Below are 27718 nucleotides of genomic sequence, written 5' to 3' on the forward strand. Positions count from 1 at the left end.
AAAAGGGCGGGGTTAATGGCGACTGTCGATGGGCGGTGTTTATGGTGAAGGTTGATTGAGAGCTCAACATTATTACGTTTGAACCGCGGGTCGGTAGTCTTGTTATTTTACACTCAGTACGTTTTAACAGCTGGAGTCGTCGTTGGCTTTTTATCACAACGAAACGAGTGTATACGGAGCCTCCGCTGGCGGTTAGAGTGAGTATACAAACTTGTGTTTTAGTGGGTTTGTGAGCTAACACGCCTGTTGTGTCTGATAGATTGGGGCTCGTCCGACAGGTAACGTCAGCTAGAGAGACAGGAAGGCTGAGGTAGTGGGTGAACCCCGGTATTCATTCTACCGAAACGAAAGAAATCCACTTTTAAAATGGCTTCTTTTTTTCTTCTCTTTGTCTCGTTAGGCTGTGCTTTAATAGGGGTCCAGCTCCAGCTAGCTAAGCCCATTATTGTTTGTTTATAGCTAATAACGAGGCACTGATATGACCGTCCCACAGCTGGCTATAGATAGATAGATAGAGAGATACGGCTAGCTCTGTTAGCTAATACAGTGTTAGCTCATTAGCCACACAGCTTCTTCAGTCGGTTGCTTGTTTCCCAGAACTGGTAAATCGGGTCTCTTTCCACATAGAAGCTGAATTCTCTGATGCATTGTAATCTCGTCACTAATAGTTGGATTCTAACTTGACCTTCTGTGTGACGTTATGTTTTTTTTTCCTTGTTACAGAAGTTGAAGAGGAAGCCGCCGCGGCTGCGACTCATGTGCTATATACGGTAGGAGGTTAGCTTTTGACGCCACACACTCAGGGTAATGATGTCTCGGCTCGGTCAGGGCGGCTTTCTGAAGCGTTGAAGGAGGAGGAGGACCGAGTGACCGCGGGAGGCGAGAGGAGCCAGGGCCGCCGCCGCCGCGCACAGCCGCTGAAATGAGATGAGGCTCAGAAATGGAACTGTTGCCACTGCCCTCATCTTCTTCACTTCGTTTCTCAGTCTGTCCTGGTACACCGCCTGGCAGAACGGAAAGGGTAAGTGAAACACGAGTTTAACCACAAAGTGTCACCAGGCATATTTAATTAGTTTAAAGGGAAACTAGTAATGTTGTCAGTTGTGCCTCAATGACGTCACTGTTGGGGCGAAATAAAGGCCAGGTTTTGCAGTTGAAAGACCAAAACCTGTCTTTTTCTCTTTCTGTCACACATACACATTTTTCGATTGTTGATTTACATCATATTAATGACAGAATGTAGTGCAGCTCTATGACACAGTGGAGCTGAGTTGCGTCACAGAATGGGCTCGGGTACTTATTGATCTATGATGAGCCCAGGGGCTTTGACAGGCTGTATTAGAATGAAGCTGAACAGTGTCCAGATAAGGACATTAGGGAGCTGGACAGAAGGACCGAGATACCCTAGGATGGCTGATGACTGATTTATATATATATGGTGATCCAAAAGACTTGTCAATGGACATACATGACTGAATTTTTTTCCCTTTCCTTCTTGGACGGTTATTATTAAGATAAATGTACATGTCACTAAAGTCAGATTTGCACATGTTGTTATCATTGAGTTGGTTGGTTTTTTAAGTAACTTTCTCTCTGACATCTGGTGTCTAGGCTTTTAGATGCTGTGGGTTGTGTAAGATGACACTCGCTACAGTATGTTAGTCGGAGACCAAGTCCCAGTGTGGGTTTTTTTTTCATTTATTTTTATTTTTTTCTGTCCGTATCAATCAGATTTTTTTGTAAATTTTATATGCTTTTGATATAATAAGAGTTATAATTATGCATTTTCTTACACAACATTATACTTATGATACTTATGATGTTTATTATTATTATGACATTGAAGGGCTGCTGGCCAGGTTCTTGGGCCCTAATAACAGAAACAATAAAATCATCAAAAACTAGTAGGGGGAAAACTTTAGGTCCCACATGATTCAAAAAGGTTTTGGTCAAGGGTGCACGTTTTAATTTTCTGTTGTTGTAACTTGACCATATAGATGTACTTTTCCTATCTGTCTGTTTCAATTCATATATTCCACATATGCAAAGTTTGTGTGTGCGTGCATGCATGTGTTTGTATGCTTATGAAAAAAGGTGGTCATACAATTGTACACAAAGTTTCAAGTAAAATGCAGTCCCCTGGCTCCAGTGTGTACAACACAGGTTTTTAAGGACAGTGCAGGGATGCAAATAAAATAAAAAAAATCAAAGCACCCGGTAATTTGCTTTTCGCCTTTTTTTTGCTAAATTAAGCTAAAGCTTTGCCTCTTGCTTGTGCTTTGTCTACTGAATTGTTCAATGCCTACTGTATTCCCCAAACCTTTTCTTGGTTTAATTGCGCTCGTACAATGCTTATCTTTTTATTTTGTCCAGACCTTTTTTTTTCCCCTGCTCAGACAGCTGCTTTTAAATAGAGAAGCAATTCCGAGTGTGTCCATCTTATGATTCGATTCTTCAGTTAAACATAGCTACTTTCTGGTCTACACATAGCCCACCGTTTACCTTACATTACTGCCCACCTTAACGTGGCAATGATATTATCGTTTGTGTTTTCTGAAAATTACTTTTGCCGTTGTGACTTTTACACATTCTATAGTATTTTACATTGCTGTTACAGTGGCCGGATTATTCATACATATATAGTACATACATATTCTCTTTTAATACACAATTTCTGTAGAGCCCTGGTTAACCCATCTGGGATATATTCAGTATTCATGAAATAATGTAACATGCTGCATATTAGACCAGCATGCCTGTCTCCCACCTTTGCACCATCAGCACTTCAGCATGTTTTATGGCATGTTTGTTTTACCATGAACATTTGTCCAATATCTGTCTAAAGGTTAAGATGCAGCTTTGCAAGTGGCAAAAGTTATTGGATTGGTTGATTTTTACAAATCTGTAAAATATCAAAGATGAAGCAGTGTTGCACATGGAAATAAATGTGGTGCGTACAGTGTTTATGCCATGTTCGTTTAAAGAAAAAAAAAAAACTTATTTATCATCTTTACACACCCTGATGTGCTTCTTGCTGGAATTTCCAGAGGTTTTGGGAGCAGCTTGCACTTTGTTTAGATTTTTGTCTACCAAAGCGGCTGAAATGGGTTAAGGTCAGGTGATTTGGACTTCTATTTTACTGTGGATATCACAGCTTTCTCTATTTTTGGAAGAAGGTTTGGGGTCACTGAAAAGCAAACTTTTTACTTAGAAAGTAAAAAATTATTTAACCTTTAAACAGTCTGTATGATTAAATTATAATTTTTCCTGTATGCTGTAAAGTCTTTACCACTTTCAACAAGTACTCTTTCTTTATGAAGTGAGCCAAAATGACAAGGAGAAATGCATATTTCAAAACCTCACTATGTCACTACCTCACAGTGGTTATGTGGCAAGCCATTCATGTTATTGACCAAGTTAAACGTTGGGTGAACAGAGAAGAATTTTCCTGTATCGCAGTACTTCACTTCTGATTTGAAAAGTGTGTCTAGTATGGAGACAGTATATGCACAACGCTCATCTAGCTCATTAGCAAAAACGACTGTTTGACCAACTTTAGCACTCAAAACGGTTACCTATCTAGCACTGACCTTGGCTCAATTAGCTTGTAGTACCAGAACTGACTAGTACTGTTGGCTCTGAACATTAAACTTTAACACATGGGGAAAAGAAACTTTTTCCAAAAACTTTGGTCTTATCAGGCTGAGAATGTATATGATTCTGTCCTCTTTTCAATCACAGCGACACTTCCCAGTCATGGGTATCAAAAAAAGCAAATAGTGCTTTTCTCTAAGTGTGGTACACCACCTCATTCTGCCCCAACATTGCAATGAGCATGTTGCAGTCATCTGGCTTTACCTCTCTTGAAGTAACTACATAATAGCCTTCGCCCTGTCTGGTAGGGAACAGATGTAGAGAGAGCTGCCTGATGGATAAGATCTGGCCACTAAATCAGAGGAAAATCTGAAGGTGGCAACATTAAAACTGTGAACAGCAAGGCATTTTTGGAAATCATGGTGGTAGTCACTAAGTTGAAAATTAAAATGTTACTCAAATGTCAGGACTTTGTGAAAGTAGAATTACATAATGTGCTCAGTGTGCGCTGTGTTTTTAAGAGATATCCTAATAACGATGTTCCAATAAGTGTTTGCTAAGACTACTTTGACAACTTGAGGAACTTGGAAAAAAAAAAAAATTGCATGCTTTTTGTTTAGCAGGAATTAGCTTTGATAGCCAGACATATAACATGGATATTTGTTTAACTTTGTTTTTTTTATTTATTTATTTTTTAAAGAAGAACATGGCATGTTTGTGAGATACGAGTCATATGTAACACTTCATGTTCTGTGGTAAAACAGCTATTCACAGATTATGGACATGCAAAGTTTGGCATTTCTTTTGATATTATCTTTTTTATTTCCCCTCTGTTTAATAATGTACAGCATTTAACTCTGCTAACTTCCCTGAGCATGAAAGAAATTCTGAGCTTTCTCATCTTTGCACATCTAAGCCTCAGTTGAAACATTGGCTGCAGGTTGAAGCCTTAATCTAATCACTTTAGTATCCTGTAACAGCGTCCTGATTTCAGGAATACATATTATGCAGGTGAATGGAGAGCCCTTGCAGAGTAAGCTGTAGTGGTTGCAGTCACCTTATGAAATATCATTTTCTGTGTTACTTAATCCTGCTCTTGTGTTCTTTTGTAACTAGCAGTAAACAAGAGCCCCATCTTTTGTCTAATTTCTATTTCCTCTGCGTATGAATTTCTTTTGCACTTGGCACTCTTCAGGGAGAGTGGTACACAATGGGCTCAAAATAGCAGACTGATGAAATGGGCCATTAGCCTACCAATAGAAAAAAAACAGATAAGAAGCATGCCTTAGGATAACAGGGAAGCAGAGGGCAGTCTATAGTGCACAATGACTTTGTTCTCTGGTATTATGTGGTAGCTGGGTCACATTGGGTCACGAGAGCTCATGAATTTGTTTAGTAGTTTGAGAGATTTCTTTTCAATATTTCTATTATTTGTGAAAAGCACAAGTACGGAGTTTTGATGTTTAGGTGATAAACTTGGTAATACCAAAGGGAAGCAAGTAGTTTTGTGATGCTCAGTGAGCCTGTGTATAATTCACAACCAATGCAAATGCATAAATTTTGCTCCTCATTTGCTCATATCCTCTTTATAGTCTGGGGGGGGGATATGATGTAGAAAATGATTGTACATGTTTCCAGTAAAACCACAGGACTTGCTGTCAGTAGCATGGGATGCTTATTAAGTTATGCCCTTGTTATATGACCTTCTCTTTGTTGAATGCCTTGCACTATTGGCTTAATTTCCTCTCTCCCCCATGCCCTCATTCCAGACTAAAATGAGGCTCTTGGTCTTTCCAAAATGCTTTAATTGAACTAGATTGCTCACAGCGGCACTCCCTACCACACAACAACATTCTTCCTCCATATTAGGCCAGAGTATTGGACTATCGTCAGGGAGTCCTTGTTTGTCCTGTTTCCAGTTCTGACACTTCTTAGCACACTCACTGTAACCACTTTATTTAGCGTCCTATTTCATGAGATTGAATTATAATATCTAAATACCATTTGCACCTAATGTGCCAGATTAGACCCGTCATGATGGTTCAAACTGATAATCATAATTAATGAACTGCGTATTTTTTTGTATATTTTTGAAAAGATTCATGACCAATACATATACATGTCCAAGTCTCCATGTATAGTGGAAATTAATAAAAAATGTTGTATTGTAACATTGCTTGCAAACCTACTACATAATTGCGGTTGCTCTCTCGTGCGTGCGTGTCAGCAGCACACTTAATCAACAATAGGCTACTGTGCTTTTTCAATGATAATTACGCTCAAGTTGTATTTCGGGCCAAAAAAAGATTACCTGATCTCTATCTAAGTATCTACACAATTACTTGATGCTATGCCACACAGATAGGAGAGTAAGCAAGCAACTGATGGCTTCGTTGTGCTGATTATTTCATATGCAGTATGTTGTGGTGGACTAGCTTAACTTATTCAAAAGAGCACAAGCGTGTGAAAAACATTTGCAGAAACAGCGTAAAATGGAAAGCTAGTGTGTTTATGTAGGGTTTACAATCACTTGCTTTACAACCAAGCAGTGCCCTTGATCAGGGGTTAAGAGAGAGATTTTGGATTTAGCCTTGTGTAAGAAGCTAGTTAGCCATAAACCAAAACATGGATGGTTTAGAGGCATTTCAGAACAACTTTGTAGAAGTAGTTGTTTAAGGTGACGATGGCACCAGATGTGTTTTCTTGTTGAAGGTGCTACCATGACTAGTTTTGAATGTGGTTATGTGATTTTTGCCACCAGCATCCGATAATTAACCTCCCTCTCTTTTTTTCTTTTTTTTTTTTTTTTTTAAATAGAAGTGGCCTGGACCATGGTGATCAAATACTTATTGATCTCACTGTATATGTATATAGTGTGTATATGTATGTGTGTGTGTGTGTGTATATATATATATATATATATATATATATATATATATATATATATATATATATATATATATATATATATAAAATTAGTTACGGCTAATCTTACATTATCGTTTTTAAATTGCCTTTGTTTACTTTTTAGCCTGTTGCAGTAACACGCGCGCACACAAATATAGTACTGTACCGCTAAAGTCCTGAACCGCCGCTTCCTACATTGTTGCAATTTTTTGTGGGGTACAGGAGGTCCATTTTAGTCTGTGTATATTGAATATAGTGTGTGTGTGTGTGTGTGTGTGTGTGTGTGTGTGTGTGTGTGTGTATATATGCACACTATTTCTTATTATAAATTATATTTAAAATAAAAAAGTAAATGTGTTTTGTTCTTCAGTATATTTTATGTTTACTACGTACAAACTCTGGACCTTGTCAGCTGTCTACTTGTGCAAACGCATTACCTAGGATTTTCCCCAGGCTCCTAAAACAGCACAGGCAGTGATGGAGGAGTAGAGATGAATAACAAGATAATAAAGATGTACACAAGCTTGTGTGCTATTTTTATAAATTCTACAAGCTATCTAGGTACAAGCTACCTTAAAACATGCTTTCTTTGAAGATGTGTGCTGGGCTTCACGACTGTTTCTTCTGGTTTTATGATTTTTGGTATAATACAAAGAAAGCAGGACATATTTCCACGAAGCAGAAATGTATGTACTCATGTCTGCCTAGGCTTACATCTTAGATTCTCTTTTGATGAAAAAAAAAATATCTCGAGGACGGACGTATCTCCGCATGCATTCTTGCACAGTCTTTGGAAATTATAAAATGCCCCAAATTCTGATATAAAATTCTGTTTTTGAATATTTGGGGTATAAAAAAAAATCTATTTCAGTGCTAACATGTTTGTCTGCATGCAGGAGTAGTAGGAAGAACGAGAGAATCAAAACATCTCTTCTCTTGTGGTTAGAGGTGTAAGGTCCTCTAGGGAATGAGCAGCTGTTGAAAACATTCCCAATTTCTTTTCCATTATTTACCACTAACAACTAAGTGCCTTGGGCCTGCAGTAATTTTCTTCTCCTTTATTGTGTACCGTACATGGATGTGTGACTTGTATAATCTATAATGCCATAATCATAATCTGTTGAGATCTCAGGATTGTCAACGCAAAGCACATTCCCAAGCATTTCCTCCTCCCTTTTTTTTCAGTGGGCTGTAACATTCCTAGAATTCTATTTTTAGAGACAAGAAAGATGAGTCTGCTTTATGACTTAACTTGGGATTGATAAAGCTATTAACGTCAGTTGGTTTATTGTAAGGTAAGGCATTGGGACATTCTGCTGATGCAGCCTTTCAGTAAAGTGTAGTTGTTACTGTATAGTAATCAGTAAGGGAAATTAAACACATGTTCAACCCTTATCTTTTGCCTGATACTCTAGTTTTTCTGCAGAGTAATCTCATGTTGCTCTCTCAATTTTTGGTGTTCAGAGAAGTTGGTAGCATATCAGCGGGAGTTTCATGCTCTGCGAGAGCGCCTGCGTGCAGCTGAGCATCGAACACTGCAGCGCTCTTCTGAGCTCAACACTGTTCTGGAACAGTTTCGACGTGCCATCGCAGAGACCAACGGCAGCAGGGATGCCCTCACCAACTTCTCAGGTAAATGTACACTTTTATATTTAATCATTTTGCACAGCATTAATTAGTGTGTTAAATTGTTTGCATCTAGTAAAAAAGTTAGGATTCAGGACTTAAAAGACAAGGCTTCCTTATGCTTGCTAGATCAAATTCAGTGATTAAAACTATTATTATTATTAAAATTTTTACTATTTTTATTATTTATTTACAAATAAAACAAGGGACTGTAGTGCATTCTGAGCATATTTAAGAACATTCTAGTCAATTGATAAAATAGAAATAGTTTCCACATAATGCAAGTGCATACACATGATATGACCAGAAGTTTTTGACAATCATGTTCATGCCTGCTTCTTTGCACATACATCCCATTTAAAAACCATGGAAATTAAAACGTTTCGTTGCTATAACAGTAACCAGCATGTTTCTGGGAAGTCTTTCAACTAGATGTTGGAATGTTGCTGTGAGTGTTTGCTCATTCAGCTGCAGGAGTATTAGTGAAAGCTCGCTTTTCATCTTCAATCTTGGCAAACCATGTCTTCATATGTAGCTCGTGTTGTGCACTGGGAATTTGTAAATCTACAGCATACCATTGTGTGCATCCCACGCACATCTCTCATGTGTGCGATGGTCAGATGTCAATATAAGTTTGGCTATATACTGTACACAAGGACTCAAATAGGAGATGGGGATGCACCAGCCTGATAACAGACGAAATGAACATTTTACACATTAATGGAGCCTCATGCGAGAACTGATTCAAAAATGAAAGTGTTACCACATAAGTCAAAATGTTTGTAGCCTCTCGGGTTACTTTTACCACAGATTTAATTTCACATAGTACATTTATATTACAGTCAAAATTACTTTGTGTACACAAAAGCAAATAAAAATATAAAACCTTATTTTTCTCTCTATTATGACTATTACAAGTAGGTGAGTTAGAGATGGAATTATCTGTTAAGTTTTGTTACTCTATAATTTGTTTATTGTCCGTTATAAGGATAATGGTAAAATTATTATTTAAATTCTCCCCGTCTTCTTCCCCCACACACAGATGAAACCCAGAAACTGTTGAAGGACCTGGCACACAGGAAGCCTCTCCAAGTGCCAAATATCTTCCACCACTTGCCACACCTGATAAACAATGAGGGCGGCCTGCACCCTGCAGTGCAGGTGGGCCAGGGACGCACAGGAGGTAAGCTCTTTCCAAGCACATCCAGCACCAAAATGTTTTACTTTTAACATATTAACATATGGCTGCAGAGTAATGGTTAAACCAGTAATCAATAGTGTTTAGCACAATTTTAAAACCTAAATATCATTTAGCTGAGTTAATTAGTTTTAAACTAAAAAAGTTTTACTTAATGATTGTTTAAATACAATTGGTAAGCAGGTAGCCTATGACTATAAATTTGAACCATGAGTTTAAAGGGATTTTACTTTTTCACTCTGTAGCTTCACTTTGCCTTTGACCAGTGACCAGTGTTGCATGTTTAAATCATTTCACTTCTTTATTTTCTGTCATAATCTCAAGCATTAACAACAGCTTCATAAGTGTATGTACACATAGCATTTGCAGTGGTAAATTTTTTTCAAGGATCATGTTTCAGAAATGTCCACAGGGCTTCTGATTTGACTGTGTGCAGAATTTCACTCGCTGCCCACAGTGTTGACATTTGAAGGCAGTAAGGAACACGGCATTAGAGTTTATTAGACAGCAGGCTGTTACTTTATTGATCACAAATACAATGACTCGTAAAAGATTTACTATTTTAAGTCATTTTTTTTACTGTGCAGTTTCCATGGTATTTTTGTGATTTATTACTTGTCACACATTACCAATAAATTCTTGGCCTACTTCTTTAACGGACACTATATTGTGTTTGTCAGATTATATCACGATCTACTACATTCTGCAGATGGAGACAATAATATCCATTCGTGTTTTCGCAATGGTAAACTTTTATATATTAGTATTTTTTGGGTGCACCAAAGTATTTTTTTTTTTTTTTTGGCTACTAGGTTTTGATACACCGTTCTGTGCTTTAGGCACAGCATTTTGGGAATGCTTCTGAGAGTCTTCATGATGTCTAGCACTCCTAAATGCACTGGGAGCTTGCGACTTTAAACACATTTCCTTTGGTTTGGTTCAAGTCTTTTGCTGAACAACTGAACTCTTTAGTCACCGTTTACTATAGAATTAAACAAGGCAATGCTGCGGTTTCCTTGCCCAAACCCAGTCATACCGATGTATTTAATAAAAAAAATTGAGTTGAGCAATCATGTTCTAGAAGTACAAATTGATGTGTTGAATTTGATTACTGTTATATTTGTGTTATCTGAGACTGGGAAGCATTTTTTTTTCCCATTCCAGCTTACAGTTTATCATCTATATATAATATGATTAGAAATCACTTTGGCTATCATAATCTTTTAAATCGGGCAATATGTCACATCTTTAGGAGGAAGGAGGCACCCAGCAGCAGAAGACCACATTGAACTGCATTTCACTCAGCCAAAACCAGGCATTTGAGGGTACAGACTTGCAAAAATTGGATGTTTGAAGATTATTCTTTTTCTCCCCTCTCAATTTTACCTACTGTAGCCTTCTAGCAGTCTCAGATGTGTAAAAATCCCTGGAGATCAGCAATTTCTGAAATACTTAAGCAAGGGCCCTCCAGACACTGCCGACCATGCCCTGATCAAAGTCACTGAGAGAACATTTACCTATTTTGACTTTTGATGTGAACATTAACCGAAAGTCTTGACCTGCGTCTGCATGAATTTTGCACTGCATTGGTGTCACATGATTTGCTTATTTTCAATAAGTGCATGAATTTGCGTGCATACTAGTGTGTTTAAAATGTATAATATAACTACAGTACAAACCCATAAAATAAATGCAGTGCATGTATACAATACATACATTTAAACTTGGAAAATGGATAATTGACATCACTGACAGTGCTTTATGGGCTCAGTAATTAATTCCCTTATTCCAGTAATGTACATAAAAGTACAAACATTGTTTGCTATGAAATCATTGTCACGGGTCTATGATTCATAGCCAGTTGACTTGGTTCAGTTTTTTTGTACTCTGAAATTTCTCTTTAAAGCCTATGGAGAAAATGAATAAGAACTTTTATTTTTATTAACCAAATGTTGAGATTCAGGCTGATGATGGTATAGCTGTTTGCTTTATCACTTGCATTAGTGCCACTTATTTAATATTCTGCTTGTACTCAAACCTTTAGCCCTGTGTATTAATTTTTAATTGTCCTATGTGGGCTCGAATTATCACAAGTGAACTTTTGCAACTGGCTGTGCAGAGCTTGAACTGAGGTTAATGATGTGGTAATTAGGGCTGGGCGATTAATCGAAAAGTAATCGAAATCGGCATTCAGAACCTATAATAGATTAAATTTTCCCAGGTCGATTATTCCGATTACTTTCCCTTTTAAAACACTACTGCATGTGGAGTCACGTGACCCCGCTCCGTTACGTTATTCCGCCGTCATGTCGATCATGGAGAGCTTAAACACTGAGCAGTAAAGGCAGCTTGTACCAAAGAAAAACCCAGTCTCCGTTATTTGGACACATTTTCGCTTCAGTAAGCATGACATTGAACAAAATGAAGTCAGATGTAGATACTGTAGAAAAACAGTTTCGATGCCCAAAGGTAACACCATCAATTTGTTTCAACACGTGAAGCACAATCTCGTTACTAAATATGAACAGTGCATGGCACACAAAAAACAAAAAGAGACCGACAAGCGCCCAGCAACAAATGTTTCCGCAAAGCAGATGTCGATGTGGGAGGTGGCAAAAATTTATTTAAAAAAATGTAATTAAATAATCGTTCATTAATCGTAATCGAGTTAAAATGTTCAAATAATCGAGATTTTGATTTTAGGCCAAATCGTCCAGCCCTAGTGGTAACTCTCTCAAACCCCCCTTTTATGAGAAATGCTTAAATGCAAAGCAAGTCCACACCCATGAATTATTTACATCTTTCTTCTGCAAAGATGAAGATTAATCCTTTTATTGATAAACACCTCCTCTCCTTTAAATGCAGGTGGTTTCTCTTCATTCTGTTTCACCCACTGTTAGAGATTTTACTTCCCACCTTCCTCTTTGCTGTGCTAGATCCTAGCTGTGGAGAAGCTAATTTTAGTTATTTAAATTGGGACATCACTTGTCCACCCCCTAGAAACTCAATCTTGCACACTTTTCCCCGCGTGGAGGACGAATGAGAGAGTGGCGTGGTGTATTATTTGAATAAGGAATTGCTGTTCTTTTAGCAATGCAATCGCTAATATTTGCAGTGACGTCCACATCTGCATTTTCTGCAGTTTTTCTATCACTGTGTCTGTGATGGCACTTGCTCCTTGCTTACACTTTGCCATCCTTTCATCCATGACCTAGTTTACGTTTTCTCTGTCTTGTCTCTGTTTCTGCAGTAGGAGATGATGTAAAATGAGGACATGTTTTCATTTTTATTTTTTTCTGCGTTAATGCTGGTGAAGTGATGTATTTTTTTCAGCGGGTCAATCCTCATGTACACAAACAGGCTTCACAGTGCTTCTGTGTGAATGCGTGGGATATTTAATGTCTTCTTTTTTATTTTCTTTTTTCTGGAAGTTTAGATATATTTTTTGGATAACAAAATGATCATTACCAGTATTTCTTTGGAATGGCCAGGAGCCTACATGGAAAGGCACTGTGTGCGCTGTGTTTATCCTTGCATGTGGGTGTTTGTGTGATTCAGCTAGGTCACAAGTCCATGGCTCTGCAAGGGTGTAGGAGAAACGAAGCTCTTTATTTTGACTGCTTCATGTAATTAGTTCCACACACTCCTCCACGTACATCTTTATTTTTATTTTTTTTCTTAGCCCAAGGTCTCTCACAAGCTTATCTCAGTATGCTCTAAATACATTGCAGTGTGGTTCTTCTGTCTGTCTCTGTTCTCCCTAAATTTTAAGAAAAGTACTGTATAATAGAATCAGTGTAATGGCTTTGCCTTGGAGGCTCTTCACCCTGCTTCCCAAAAGCACTCTTGTTTCCAGTGTTTATTAGTCTGGGATTGGAAAGAAGCAGTGCTGTTAAAGGGTACATCCTCTCAGTTTGCACTGGTCACTGACGTTTGTGCATATCTGAAAAATAGTATTCTCACTGCTCAGTAGCAGCTTGATCATGGGTATGAATGCGTAGACAGTGCATGATAAACGTAGAAGAAGAGGGCGATTAAAAAAAAAAATGTGTCTCAGCCAAGTTGCAGTGGTCTAATAGACTTTTTTACCTTTCAGAGAGGCAAAGCATAATGTCTAAAATATTTGTGTACATACAGGTTTTTTATCTGATTTAATTTAATGTTATGTTTGATTTGTAGAATTCAGGAAAAAAAAATGTCACAGACAAATTTAAAGACTGTTCACACCATGTATTCTGCAGTTTCTGTGGTGATGGGGATTCCTACTGTGAAGCGAAAAGTGAAGTCGTATCTGGCAGAAACGTTGCATTCGCTCATCGACAAACTTTCACCTGAAGAGAAGCTTGACTGCGTAATCATCGTTTTTATAGGGGAGGTGAGTGTGTATTAAAGAGATGCAGGGTTTTGTTTTCCCCCTCCTAGTGAATTGATAGCCAAATTGTTTGATTTGTTTTTCATTCAGAATCGAATGACACAGAAGTGATTTGGCAATTTCTCTTAAAAAAAAATATTTAAGCATTACACAATATGTATATAATGTACCACAACGTCTACCAAAAATACACATTGCTTCCGCAACGGTCTATTCTTTTACAGAGAGAACGTGAGGATAACATGAGCAATGCAAGAACACGTTGCAAGCATTGCAAATTATGTTTAGCAAGAATGTCCAACTAAAAAAAAAAAGTTTTTTGCATAACGTTGAAGTTGTTTGTGGTATATTGCCAATAAATATATCTGTCCTAGATTATGTAATGTTTGACAAACAATGCCTATATCAAACATATCAAAAAAGGCAAATTAGGAATTGCTTTTCGTGCTCATAAGAAAAAAAAATAGTTTTTAGTCATTTATTTATTTATTTTTACAACTTGATCCGAAAACTTGATCAAACACACTTGGCATGGTGGTGTAGTGTTTACCACTGTGGCCTTGCAGCTCCACAGTCTACGGTTCGAGTCCTGCCTGTATGTGCGTGTATGTGTCCCCTGCAGTGGATTGGGCACCCTTTTCAAGGTGTAACCTGCCTTGTGCCCAAAGCCCCATAAGATAGGCTCCAGGCCCCCTGCCACCCTGTAATAGGATTAGCATATTAAAGATTAATAAATTAATTAATGAATTTAACAGCATTGTCACCATTTTAAAATTAATATTTTAGTTTTTTTTTTTATACTTCATTAACTGTAGGTAATATATCTGCTTGATACAAATTGGACAATAAACATTAATGCTGTCAAACTGAACAGAAATGTGCTGTTCTTATCACATACTGCGCATCCAAACAGTTATTTTATTTTTTTTATTATTATTATTTTTTTTTTTACATATTTTTACTATCCTTTAATAAAAATAAGTCATGTTTTGCATATTGTGTTATAGATGGCAAGATTATTGGCCATCATATTTATCATCCAATGTGAATGTCTATAGAAATACTCTTTATATTTTCCTTAACAATGCCCTGTAGCACAATTTTCTGTTAACAAAATACATTTTTTTTTTTTCTCTAGACGGATATGGATCATGTGCATAGTGTGGTCTCAGGCCTTGAGAAAGAGTGAGTGATATAATTTTATCTGTCATTTATGCACTTTCTGGCTGCTAAAAACCAGGCCTTTAGTAAATAAATTATTTCATTTGTGTCGTACAATAATTGCTTCAGTCACACATTGGGTCATGGCAAATGCCTTATTGTAGAGTTAATGATTGACTGCTAAAAACTGTAGCCTATTTGATGAACTTTTTCTATAAAATATCTTTTGATGCTTATTTGGCAACACGATGCATTGAATTTCTCTTTTAATTACATTTTTATTGCATGTCTATACAGAAATATGCATAAAGGCGCAGAGCGTTTGAGTGATGTTCATCCAAGCGATGAGAACATGTAAATACTCATGATTTAAACATACTGTATTACCGCTTATTTTTCTTGTCTTTTTTTTTTTTATCAGATTTTCTGTAGAGCTGAATTCAGGGCTGTTGGAAGTCATCTCTCCGCCTGCAAGTTACTATCCAGATCTCAACAACATTAAAGAGACCTTTGGGGACTCTAAAGAGCGAGTAAAGTAAGTGCAACATTTATCTGCAGCACCAAAAGGCTTTATTACTGCTCCTTTCTGTCTTAATATCTATATTGTGGCACAGGTGGTGTTATTGTGGTTGCTGTTATTGTGCTTGTTGTTCCTGTGTGCACATGAGAAGTTATTTATATAAAGATATTGATAAGCAATTAAAAAGACAAAGTACAGACTTTGACAACAGTATGCTCAAAACTCTATGAAAAGGTGATCGCCTTTTTTGTTACTTTTTTTAGTTAAATTTTTTTTTCCCCAACTATCTATATATACTACCAGTCAAAAGTTTCTACATTGTAAAAAGAAAAATTGCTAAAGGCCAAAATATGCCTGCTAAATGTGACTGCTACTTATGCTCCGTAAAGCCTTCAAAACGGCTATAATCTGAGATGCTGTAAATGTGTGATTTAAGGCTGTTAACTCTAAACAGGGCAGATTGAGGCTATTGGGTACTGATCGGAAGATCGGGGGTTTAAACCTCAGAATCGCCATTGGTCTTGCATTCCAGGGTCTTTATGTTTAGCCCTTGAGCCAAAGCCGTTTTCCTTATCTGCTCCAAGGATGCTGCATCCTGACTGACCTGACGCTCTGACCTCATCCTAATAATTAACTCTTAAATGAACTTCTCTGGAGCAGAGATGGGTTTTAGTTTTGTCTTCCTGCAATTACTTCATTAGAACAAGTTTCATCATGGTGCTCGATGGATTTTGCAAATGCACTTGACAATACTGTTCATGCAGAACCTATTACAGCACAGCTGACCTTTGTGTCTTTAAATAACGACAACAAAAAGTCAGTTATTTTATTACCCAATGTTTATTACCCATATGTGTTATTTCAGTGTTTAAAAAAAAAAATCCAGCATCGTTTTAGAATATTGAAAATAAATCCAAACCTGTGTCCAAACTTTTGACTGGTACTGTAGAGGTCGTCTTTAAAGAGCTTCTTAATATGTTCTTGTCTTTCCCTGACTCTCTGCATTTTTGTCTCTACCTCTTTAAGTATCTCTCCCTCTCTTATCTCTTTCCTGTTCCTTTGCATAATTATAGTATAAGAAATCAGTATTTCAAAGGCAAAACCTCTAAAGTGCCTTATTTTAGAAGTTTACGTCCTTGTGTGTGTGCAGAAACCAGAGAATTATAGCACTGCTTATTGTGGTTTGTATAGAAGAGACACGGAAACGGACACGTCTTTCTTTATACCTTGCTACAAGTACTGCAACCTAAATAGGATGTACAGACTGAGAACTTGCTTTGTCTTTGACTGAAAATGTTGTTTTCCTAGATTTTGAACCTATCAAAGTGTATCAACTAATGATATCGTTTCCCAGGATTTTAGCTGCCTACAATGATCAATGGCAATATCAATGTGGCCATAGTTTTAATAGTTGCTCTGAGCACTTATGCACAGCGTGAGAGCACAATTTGATTGGATCTCTCTTTAAGCAATTCACACACTTTTGATAATTGGGTTTGGGCTTTTAAGGATTAAAGCCTAATAAATGCCTTTATTTGGGAAGTACAGCTGGCCTGTACAGAAACCAAGGCATTTTGCATAATTGGTGTATTGGTTACATTGATGAACCATTCCAGACCTACAGTGGTTGGACAATGAAAAAACATTAACAGTTGTTTTGTACTGTTTGCAGATGGAGAACAAAGCAGAACTTGGACTATTCATTCCTCATGATGTATGCAGTCAGCAGAGGAGTTTATTATGTCCAGGTAACAACAGCATTGAATCTCGAGCTTAAGCACCTAACATTAGTAAGGTTATATAACCACACTCCAGAAACATATATTTTTCATTACTAACACTTTAAAATGCAAACAAATACTTGAAATTTAATAAAGTGCATAGCTTGTTCTCTTGCGATAATTTCTTTGTAATAATTTATATTTGTTTAAAAGTAATAAACCATTACAAAATATTTTAAGTGCAAAGATAAATTCCATTTTTAGAACATATTGTCTAGATTTATATGAACTGCAGTGTTCATGCAGTGATGTTCTTCTAAAAAATGTCTTAGCCTAAAGGTTGCTGTGGAAACCTGCTCTCGGTGCAGTAGTGCATTACAATAAAGAGAACAAATTCTCTTCTCGAGAAGACCATAGTGGTTAGTTGCATCTAAGGTTTCAAAAAAAAAAAATTTTATTAATTATTCTTGTAATAATTTTTTCACAGTAGCATTAATGGAATTCTGAATCATTTTGTTTTATAACTTTTGTATGCCTATGAACAAACTACTTGGGAATGTGCCGGAAGGTAACTTTGCCAGAGTAGCGATTAACATTTGCTCTAGGGTGTTTTCTGTTCTTTTCTGAAACACAAGAGATAAGAATGCAACTCATCCCAGGCATTGAACTTAGCCAACAATCAGGTGAAATTTACAGTATTAAATACTTAGTCTAGTTGTATTTGATGTCCAAGAGCCCCAGAATGTTTTCTTTTGAGATATTTGTGCAAAGCACTTGTGCACAGCATGAGAGCACAATTTGATTGGATCTTTCTTTAAGGAATTCACACACTTTTAATGATTGGGTTTGAGCGTTTGAGGATTAAAGCCTAATAAAACCTTTATTTGGTAAGAATGTAAACACTGCAATGCATCTACACCGTACAGAAATCGAGGCCTTTTACATAATCTGTGTAATTGGTTATGTTGATGATCCATTCCAGACGTACAGGGGTTGGACAATGAAACTGAAACACTGGCCAAATTAGTGTTGGAGGTTTTCTGGGCAGGTTTTGACCAGCCTGGTGGCCAATTTTTATTGATTGCACATTCCACCAGTCAGAGCAAAGTGTAAAGGTTTAATTAGCAGAGTAATAGCACAGTTTTGCTTAAAATATTGCAATGCACACAGCATTATGAGTGACGTATCAGAGATCAAAAGAGGACAAATTGTTGGTGCGCGTCTCGCTGCCGCATCTGTGGCCAAGACAGCAAGTATTTATGATGTATCAAGAGCCACAGTATCAGCATACCACCAAGAAGGACGAACCACATCCAACAGGAGTAACTGTGGACGCACACAGGAGGAGACGGTCCGAAAAGGGATGTTCGGGTGCTAACCCGGATTGTATCCAAAAAACATAAAACCACAGCTGCTCAACTTACTGCAGAATTAAATGTGCATTTCAACTCTCCTGTTTCCACCAAAACTGTTCATCGGGAGCTCCACAGGGTCAATATACATGGCCGCGCTGCTTTGGCCAAACCTTTGGTCACTCGTGCCAATGCCAAACTTAGGTGTTAGTGGTGCCTGCAGCAAAAATCTTGGGCTGTGGACAATGTGAATCATGTATTTTTCTCTAAGTCCACCTTCACTGTCTTTCCTACATTCCGGAGTGTTGCGGTGTGGGGAAGCCCCAAAGAAGCGTACCACCCAGACTGTTGCATGCCCAGAGTGAAACATCGGGGTGGATTAGTGATGGCTTGGGCTGCAATATCATGGCATTTCCTAGGCCCAATACTTCTTCTAGATGGGAAGAACCATTGCGATTACCGAACCATTTTGGAGGACCATGTGCACCCAATGGTTCAAACATTGTATACTGAAGCTGGTGCCTTGTATCAGAATGATAATGCACCAATACACACAGCATGACTGGTGACAGAGTGGTTTGATGAACATGAAAGTGAAGTTGAACATCTCTCATGGCCTGCACAGTCACCTAAATATTATTGAGCCATTTTGAAATGTTTGGAAGCAGCAAGCTATGAAACGTTTTCCTCCACCAGCATCACGTAGTGACCTGGCCACTATTCTTCAAAAATAATGGCTCACAATCCCACTGTGCAGAACTTTTATCTGTCATTCCTAAGACAAATAGATGCTGTATTGGCCGCAAAGGGAGGCCCTACACCATACTAATTAATTATTGTGGTCTAAAACCGACGTTTCAATTTCATTGTCTAACCCCTGTATTTAAAACGTATTCCTAGTCTGGTTTTATATTCTGCTAAACTTTTTTTTTGTGTGTGAGAGCGTCTGTGCTTTATGTAAGCAATGCCTTCTTACTTACATCAATATAGCAACTGTTGTCTAATGCCTAAACCTAAAAAATCAGTCTCACCTTCCTGTCATCACACATTTGTTTCTTTCTTCACTTTCCATATCCTCCTTCATAATGTTATGTTTAATATTTTCAAGCTTTCCAGACTTTTGATTATTTTATGTCTAATTTGTCACAATAGTTAATCTGTTTAGTGTCTCCATTTCTCTGTCCTCTCCTCCCATGCCATGCTGTCTTACAAGTTGGGAAAGGTATCACTTTCATGCTTTGTCTTTAACATAGGTCATGTTAGGCTCTGTACCATTTATATACGTGTTTGAGAGAGAAGCTGTTTACTTTTTGTGTGCTTATTTAAGAGAAAAACAGCTTATTAATTGCACAACTAAGGCTTTTCTGGCTCAGCTACATTAGATAATTAGCTGGATTAGTTCACTTGGTGAGGTTCTATGATTTTGCAGTGATCTACCTGGCAGATGCATACAGAATAAGGCACATTTCTTTAGAAATTACAGAGGACAGACTGCATGTACTCGTCTTATGGCCGTGGCATATGACTACAACATGGCCACTGTGGCAGTGAGAAACAAACACCACAATGTCACTTTGAACAAGGCAACTATTGTGTGACAAAATCCAAAATCTAATTTGCTTAAGAAATTGTTTTTTTGCTCTGTAAGAACTCGACACTGTGATTCATAAGAAAACTAAAATGAATAAGATAGTTGGTCAAATTATAAAACCTCACCAGATAAGATTAGTCCAGCCTGAAAAAGCTATTTAATTTTCAGCTCACTCTAACCTGGCTTTTTATCTCATAGTTAGAAGATGATATTGTTGCAAAGCCCAACTACTTTGCCACTATGAAGAACTTTGCCCTGCAGCTGGCCTCTGAAGATTGGATGATCCTAGAGTTCTCCCAGCTAGGTTTTATTGGTAAGACCATGATATTAAAATGCTTTTAAAGTATGGCACAATGGAATTCTGAGCTTCTTTGTTGACTGGCAAAGCTTTTAATTGATTCGTAAATGCACACTCTTCCTGTTAGGTAAGATGTTCCAGGCTCCTGATCTGAATCTTATAGTAGAGTTCATATTCATGTTCTACAAGGAGAAGCCTATTGACTGGTTGTTGGACCACATTCTCTGGGTAAAAGTTTGCAACCCTGAGAAAGATGCTGTAAGTCTGTTTTTAATTTTTTTTTTTTCTGTGCATGTGTGTACTTTTTTTTTTTTTTTTCTTCTTCAGATCATCTTTCATGTAGTACTGTGTACATCTCTTAAGAGATGTCTTGTTAAAGTTAAGTTGGCTCATTGTCTCTTTTTCCTTTGTAGAAACACTGTGAGAGACAGAAGTCCAGTCTGCGGATTCGCTTCAGACCATCTTTATTCCAGCATGTGGGCCTGCACTCTTCGCTTGCAGGAAAAATTCAGAAACTCACGGTAAAACAATCAAACAAACACACACATATATACATTAAAAGGCAAAGTGTAGACTTGATACTTTTTCATCTTATGAAAAATATTTATTCTTGCCATGCACCCCCGTGTGCTGCATCAATAATGATCTCTCTTGGTTGCTCTATTTCAGGACAAGGACTTCCTGAAGCCACTGCTGCATAAGATCCATGTTAATCCACCAGCAGAAGTGTCCACCTCTCTTAAGGTATATCAGGGCCACACACTGGAGAAGACCTATATGGGAGAGGATTTCTTCTGGGCCATTACCCCCATGGCAGGAGACTATGTGCTCTTTAAGTTTGACCGTCCAGTCAGCATAGAACGGTAATTCTTTTCTGACTTTTGAAGTGGTCTGCTTCTGTCTGTCTAGCTGTAAAGTAGGATTTTTAACAGTGATTTCTTATTCAGCTCTGACATACCTCTAAATTAATTTGTTTTGTTCACTGTGAGTCAGAGTCCAGAGAAGCATACACTCATGCAGGCTCTGCATATGCTTCCAGCAGGCTGTCACACTTGCTTTGAGAAAGCTAATAAAGAAAACTGCCTGTATCCACTAGAGCCATGCTGCATTCTCATTAGCAAACAGGCTCAGACAATGATAATCCGCCAGAATAAGAAACTGTCTCCCAAGCCTCGAAGCGAAGAGTCAAGTGACATGGAAACAGATAGAAAGCGAGTGTGAAAATATCTGATTTGTGTTTAGAGGAAGTGAGGCATGGATAAGAGAGATGTTGTGACATGAGAAAAAGAAACGAAAAAAAGAAACATGATCGGTACTACTAGAGTATATGAAGTATGAGGGAGGCATACAGACAGTTAATGTCTCAAGAGTATGAATTACACCTTTGTTTTGTTGTACGTGCGTGTGAGGCCTTCATTACTGTGTTGAGCTCAATTCCATGTAATGTCTGAGGAGTAACATAGTAACGTGACCACTTTGTCAGGTGTGACTAATTAGATGGGACTGTAGACAAGACTAAATGTGACTAAATCTAATGCCCTCTTTAATTTATTCATCTATGCATGTTGGCTGTAAATTCACAAGTATGTGCATGTACATAAATATCCATAGATTTTTGACTGTATATTTATATTTCTTACACTTGACATTTGATTGACAGATTCCTGTTCCGCAGTGGAAATCAAGAGCACCCAGGGGATAAAATCGAGAACACCACAGTTGAAATTCTGCCATTCTCGGTGAGACGCTTGTTAAAATGTGGCAAAAAGATCCTTAACTATATTCAGCAACGACATTGTCATGATGTTCTGTCACTCCTGACTTGACAGCAGTTTGAGCGCTTTCATTAGTTCTATTTTTGCACATGAGCTATAGTTCTGTCTGTACTCTAGCCTGTCACTGTGTGCTAATTTTAGCCAGCAGCAACTTGTGCTGTTCTAATAATGAAGCAGGAGCACACAACCCTGCTGGGAAATTGGGCTTAGCGAGCCTTTAATGCCTATTAAAGGGTTGGCTTTGCTGTGTGCTTCCTGTATATAAAAGTTGTATTAATAGGAAGAAGGTTCATAAGCCTTACATGTTAATATTGGGTTAACCTATTCAGAATGCCCATGTTATGTTTTTAATCTTTTATTTGTATAACTTTCTCATGAATTTTAAGTGCTGGAGTTTTTCTTTTTTTCAGGACACAGAACTGAAGACCAAAGAGAAGTACAAACAAACAGATGATCATTTTTACAGAATTGGTAAGTTGCAGTTTAAATGTTTGCTTTTAAGGCTTTTCCTTTTCTAATGTTCAATGTTCATCCCTTTTGAATCTCAATAGCTGAGTTTGAGAATGGAGTGGCTGAGGGCAAAGTGGATGCTGCCCTTAACCCAGTCGCTGCTGTGCGTCTGACTGTTCAGAAGGATTCTGCGGTGTGGGCTATTGTCAGTGAGGTTAGCCACTCAAGCACTTTGACAAGTCACCTATCAGTTACTGTTATCACTCTGGCACTGCACTACTTTATTAAGCTATCAAAAATTAAATTTTCTATATTGGCACAATTTTATGTTTTTTGGGGAATTTAATTTTGCTCATGAAATACTGACATATGTTCCTTATGTATGTGCTATTTCTATTTTTTTCCCCTTAGATCCACATAAAGAGACTTGCCGGATAGCTGTATGTAGGTCTTCACCATTCACACTCCAAGGAGGCCATGTTGTGCTGTAAAGGCCCTTGCAGGGATTTTAACAGTGATGTTGTCAAAGCGCATGGACGCTACCAATCACTGTCACTTTAAGGATTGCTGGCTTACCCTCTCTTCATCCCTTTATAATTCTCTCTTCATACTTCTCCTGTTTTTTTTTTTCTTTAGCCATTCTTTTTTTCTTCAGACTATACTTTCATGCTTTTTGTTTAAGGACTTTAAACATTTTGTCAAGACACTTCCTTCGTTTCTGCTTTTCGATGTGAATACTACTGTATAAAAGGCGCTTTCTGAGGGAGATAAAGTATACACTGAAGTTTCAGCCTTGAGGAATTCTGTTTAGTGCTGTATTTAATAAAAGGTTGGTGTTTGTAGGCTTGTTGGCTGACACTAAAGAGAAGGTGGTGCTTCTCACTGAAGAATATTACAAGTACTGACTCCTCATGGACACTCCGTTCACGATCAGTAAAAGAGTAGGATGAAACAAGGCAAAAATATTTTGGTGTATTTTGTTTTACTTAAAATTTTTTTAACATTGGTATATATTTTACACAAAGTTGTCAGGATGCAAAAAGAAGATTTTTCTATTTAAAAAATGATGTTTTTCACTTCTTGAGTTTAACAGTACAGAGATGGGGAACTCTGTTCAAGCATATTTCATTATGTTCAGGAAACAGTTTGTTGCAATGACTACTTTGCCAAAATGGTTGTTAAAGAAATTTGTAAAGAACAGAAACTATAGTGCAGATCTCCTGTTTAAAAGGATGGTCTGCCCACCCTTTGTCCTTTGATATAAACCAATCAACAATTGCCTTTCATAGGAAGGGACACTCTTATTTTGACGAACTATAAAGGTGATTTAACTTATTTGAAATAAATGTTTAATTTGTACAAGAGGTTTTTTTATGCTGTGAAAAGTTTGTGATGCAGAACACAAATAATTTGGTAAATTTTTGACTTCTAAATAGTTTTAAAAGATTGAAAGTGAGGTATTTTGGTCATGTTTTTCTTTTCTTCCCCGCCCCCTCCCCAAAAGGGTGCAGGTCCCCCACGTTTGTGCCTTATTGTCCAGAATGGGACTGCCTCTCTGTCAGGAGTAACTCGGGCTAGGATGCCAGTTCAGTTCTCGAAAAAACACACCTTTTTATTTATTTTCTGCTTGTCTGGCCCATGTATCTGATAACTGCTGATCCGTCAGAGATTTGTGGAAAGCTGCAATAGAACAAAGTTTTATTTACATTCAAAAGGACTGGAATTAGTAGTTTTGGTACCTGCTGCTCTGTGTTTAGCCCACATTCTGTACATAGTCCATATGCAACAGTGACTATCGAATACATGATCTTTTGTTATATGTATTTTCCAGTTTGGTTCACTGACATCTTGTTTGTTTTGAGCAGGGAAAAACAAAAACCATAGAATGATGAATATTAAGAATTTTTTGTAGTTTGAACTGTTAATTCTCTTTAGTGTATGGCTGAAGATTCAGTATAGTGAGAGGAGAAGCATGCTGCTTATGGGCTGTTACGACCTTTGATGGAAGTTTTTGTCTAGGAATTTAAAAAGGAGTAACATTGAGATGACCAGAGGAAAAAGCTTAGCATGTGGCAAGAGAAGCAAGAGACACTCAAAGTAGCACCGCAAAAGGTTTATTGCTCCCAAACCATGAATATCAACAAACATTGAAGAAAACACAAATAATAAACAATAAATTAGATAATCAAGACAAACGGGAGAGGGAACGAGAAGTGGCGCTAGAAACTCAAAGAAATAAACATAACAAAAAGAATCCCCACTATCTCCTCCCAATCCTCTAAATAAACAAACAAAAATGTGAAACAAAAGGTCTTCAGCGCAAATGCGCCCTGAACTTACTCTAACTAAAAACACAAAAGTACATATTTAGCGCACTTCGCTATACTAGTGTGTCTAATACATAAAGAAAACTCCTACGTGCAAGGTATGTATGTCACGTGACTTACTAGGCTGTTCCACGTCTCCGTTGTCTGAAAGACGGCTGTTAGTTTAAGTGGAGCTTAAGCGGGCTAAAAGTATCGAAAGCACTCATTTAACAGGAACACCGATGTCACCAGAGACAACGTTACACGGATCATTTTAACCACAAGCGATTAAAGTAGTAGCAGAAACGGATAAAATAACACAACGCAACACACGCAACACAACAGCGACACGCCAAGTCAAGCAGCCTCCATCTTCCCGTTGCCGCTTCCGTTTTAAGGCATCAGAACAGATCACCATTGGCGGAGACCACACGACGTCACAAGTGACCAACGATGATTGACAGGGAGAACCACCAATAGTGTCCTGAAGTAGGCGGCACCTAGAAGCGCTAAAAAGAACATAGAACACACACACAAGGGAAAAACAGTGTACGGTTCGTAACACTCCCCCACTTAAGAATAAACTCTTTTAGGAAAAACAAAAAAGTTTATACTCTTGAAAGAGCATCCGCTAAGACATTTTCAACGCCCCTCTTGTGTCTGATATCTAAATTGTAACTCTGCAGAAAGAGTGACCAGCGCGTCAATCTCTGATTATGATTGTACAACTTTGAAAGAAATGTCAAAGGACTGTGATCCGTAAAAACTACCAAAGGTTGCACACTACATCCAACATAAACCTCAAAATGCTGTAATGCAAAAATTAGAGCAAGCGTCTCCTTTTCAATGACTGAATAGTTTAACTGATTCTTGTTAAACTTCCTAGAGAAATAACTTACTGGATGAGCTATACCCTGCTCATCATCCTGTAATAAGACAGCACCAGCCCCAACATTACTTGCATCCACCTCAAGCTTAAATGGACGTTCTAAATCAGGAGCTGCAAGAACAGGTGAACTACTTAATAGTGTTTTCACACTCTCAAATGCATATTGGCACTCTGTATTCCACACAAAAGCAGTAGAAGGACTTAAAAGTGAAGTTAAAGGATTAACCACAGACGAAAAATTTCTGCAGAAGCTGCGGTAATATCCAGCCATTCCGAGAAACCTTCGGAGTTCACGTCGGGTTGTGGGAACTGGGAACTTCGATATAGCCTCAACTTTCGCTTCAACTGGTCGAACTTGACCATGCCCTACCTCTTTTCCCAAATACCTCACTTTAGCTTGACCAAACTCACACTTGGCCAAGTTAAGGGTCAAGGAAGCACTCGCAAAACGCTCAAACACAGCACGTAATGACTTTATGTGTTCAACCCAATCCCTGGAATAAACAACAACATCATCCAAATAAGCACTACAATTAGGAATGCCAGCTAAAACAGTGTTTACCAACCTCTGAAAGGTAGCAGGCGCGTTTCGGAGTCCGAACGCCATGGCCGTATATTGTGCAAACGAATCTGGAGTGATAAAAGCAGCAATGTCAGAAGCTCTGGGTGTAAGTGGTACTTGCCAGTAGCCTTTAAGCATATCTAACTTACTCACAAACTTTGCATATCCCACATTATCTACGCAATCCTCCATCCTAGGAAGTGGATAGTTATCAGGAACCGTAAGTGAATTTACTTTTCTAAAATCGGTGCAAAACCTAAAAGAACCATCTGGTTTCGGTACCAAAATACATGGAGAGCTCCATGGACTAGAGCTAGGCTTAGCAAGATTGTTCCTCAACAAGTACTCAACTTCTTGTCGCATAACTGAACGCTTAACCGAATTCACTCTGTATGCATGCTGTCGGATTGGTCTAGCATCTTTAACATCAATATCATGCTGAATGACATTAGTTAGCACAGGTACGTCTTTGAACAGACACTCAAATTCAGAAATGAGCCTCACCATATCACACTTCTGATCAATAGACAAATTCGTTAAATGTGAATCAAGATCTTTCAACATTTCAGAATTGCACAACCTCACCGTCGTCTGAGAAATATTCTGAAACATTACCCCGTCTTCTTCAGCATCAGTAATGGGCTTTTCCGTCACGACCGCAACAGAAACAACAGCAGTGTCTGGAACTCTGTCATTCACATCAGTTGGTGATCTCGAATGATAAAATTTCAGCATGTTTACATGACAAACGCGAGTTTTTCGTTTTCGATCAGGAGTACAAATAACATAGTTAGTTTCATTTAATTTCTCCTTCACCACATAAGGGCCGAAAAATCGAGTTGACAGTGAAGAACCCGGAATAGGCAAGAAAACCAGAACTGAGTCACCAGGCTTAAAAGATCGTGTAACAGCCTTTTTGTCAAATGTTCGTTTCATGCCTTTTTGCGCATTGGCAAGAGACTCTCTTGCGACTGAGCAAGCTGTATGCAACCGCTTCCGAAACTTCATTACGTACTCCAGTACATTCGTTTGTAAACTGTCTTTTTCCAAAATTTGGTCCTTTAAAACTTTCAACGGACCACGAACCTGGTGTCCGAAAACTAGTTCAGCTGGACTAAAACCCAGCGACTCTTGAACGCTTTCTCTGATAGCAAACATCAGCATGGGAATGCCATCATCCCACTCATTACCAGTCTGCATGCAATATTTTCGCAACATCGACTTTAACGTTTGGTGAAAACGTTCCAGGGCGCCTTGGCTTTCTGGATGGAACGCAGTGGAAGTACGATGTGTAATTCCTAAAATCTGCATGACTTGATTAAAAAGCTTGGACGTAAAATTTGTGCCCTGGTCGCTTTGCACCACTTTAGGCAAACCAAATGTCGAGAAAAACTTA

At 38.0% G+C, this 27718-nt stretch overlaps 1 protein-coding gene across 2 annotated transcripts; it reads left to right on the plus strand.

Annotated features, from left to right (window-relative positions):
* Nucleotides 1-50: 50 nt before the first annotated feature.
* mgat4a (alpha-1,3-mannosyl-glycoprotein 4-beta-N-acetylglucosaminyltransferase A) lies at nucleotides 51-23929 on the plus strand. Of its 2 annotated transcripts, none has more exons than XM_053496063.1 (16): nucleotides 51-197; nucleotides 724-1021; nucleotides 7966-8133; nucleotides 9170-9310; nucleotides 13567-13700; nucleotides 14836-14882; nucleotides 15280-15393; nucleotides 17051-17126; nucleotides 20241-20355; nucleotides 20468-20598; nucleotides 20754-20861; nucleotides 21010-21203; nucleotides 22001-22079; nucleotides 22526-22586; nucleotides 22667-22779; nucleotides 22977-23929. In XM_053496063.1, exons 2-16 carry the CDS (start codon nucleotides 928-930, stop codon nucleotides 23001-23003), a joined length of 1602 nt encoding a protein of 533 aa, XP_053352038.1. In that variant the 5' UTR covers nucleotides 51-197; nucleotides 724-927; the 3' UTR covers nucleotides 23004-23929. The 2 variants fall into 2 exon arrangements, with proteins under 2 accessions (XP_053352038.1, XP_053352037.1); XM_053496062.1 differs by lacking the exon at nucleotides 51-197 and adding an exon at nucleotides 359-602.
* The last annotated feature ends 3789 nt before the right edge of the window (nucleotides 23930-27718 follow it).

Source organism: Clarias gariepinus, chromosome 5 (genome assembly GCF_024256425.1).
Source record: "Clarias gariepinus isolate MV-2021 ecotype Netherlands chromosome 5, CGAR_prim_01v2, whole genome shotgun sequence".
Taxonomy (NCBI): Eukaryota; Metazoa; Chordata; class Actinopteri; order Siluriformes; family Clariidae; genus Clarias; species Clarias gariepinus.

Coding starts and splice junctions, on each gene's coding strand:
- mgat4a (XM_053496063.1), top strand. CDS start 928: ATGAGGCTCAGAAATGGAACTGTTGCCACTGCCCTCATCTTCTTCACT. Junction 14,883..15,279: donor GTCTCAGGCCTTGAGAAAGA/GTGAGTGATATA, acceptor TTTTTTTATCAG/ATTTTCTGTAGAGCTGAATT. Junction 20,356..20,467: donor CTCCCAGCTAGGTTTTATTG/GTAAGACCATGA, acceptor TCTTCCTGTTAG/GTAAGATGTTCCAGGCTCCT.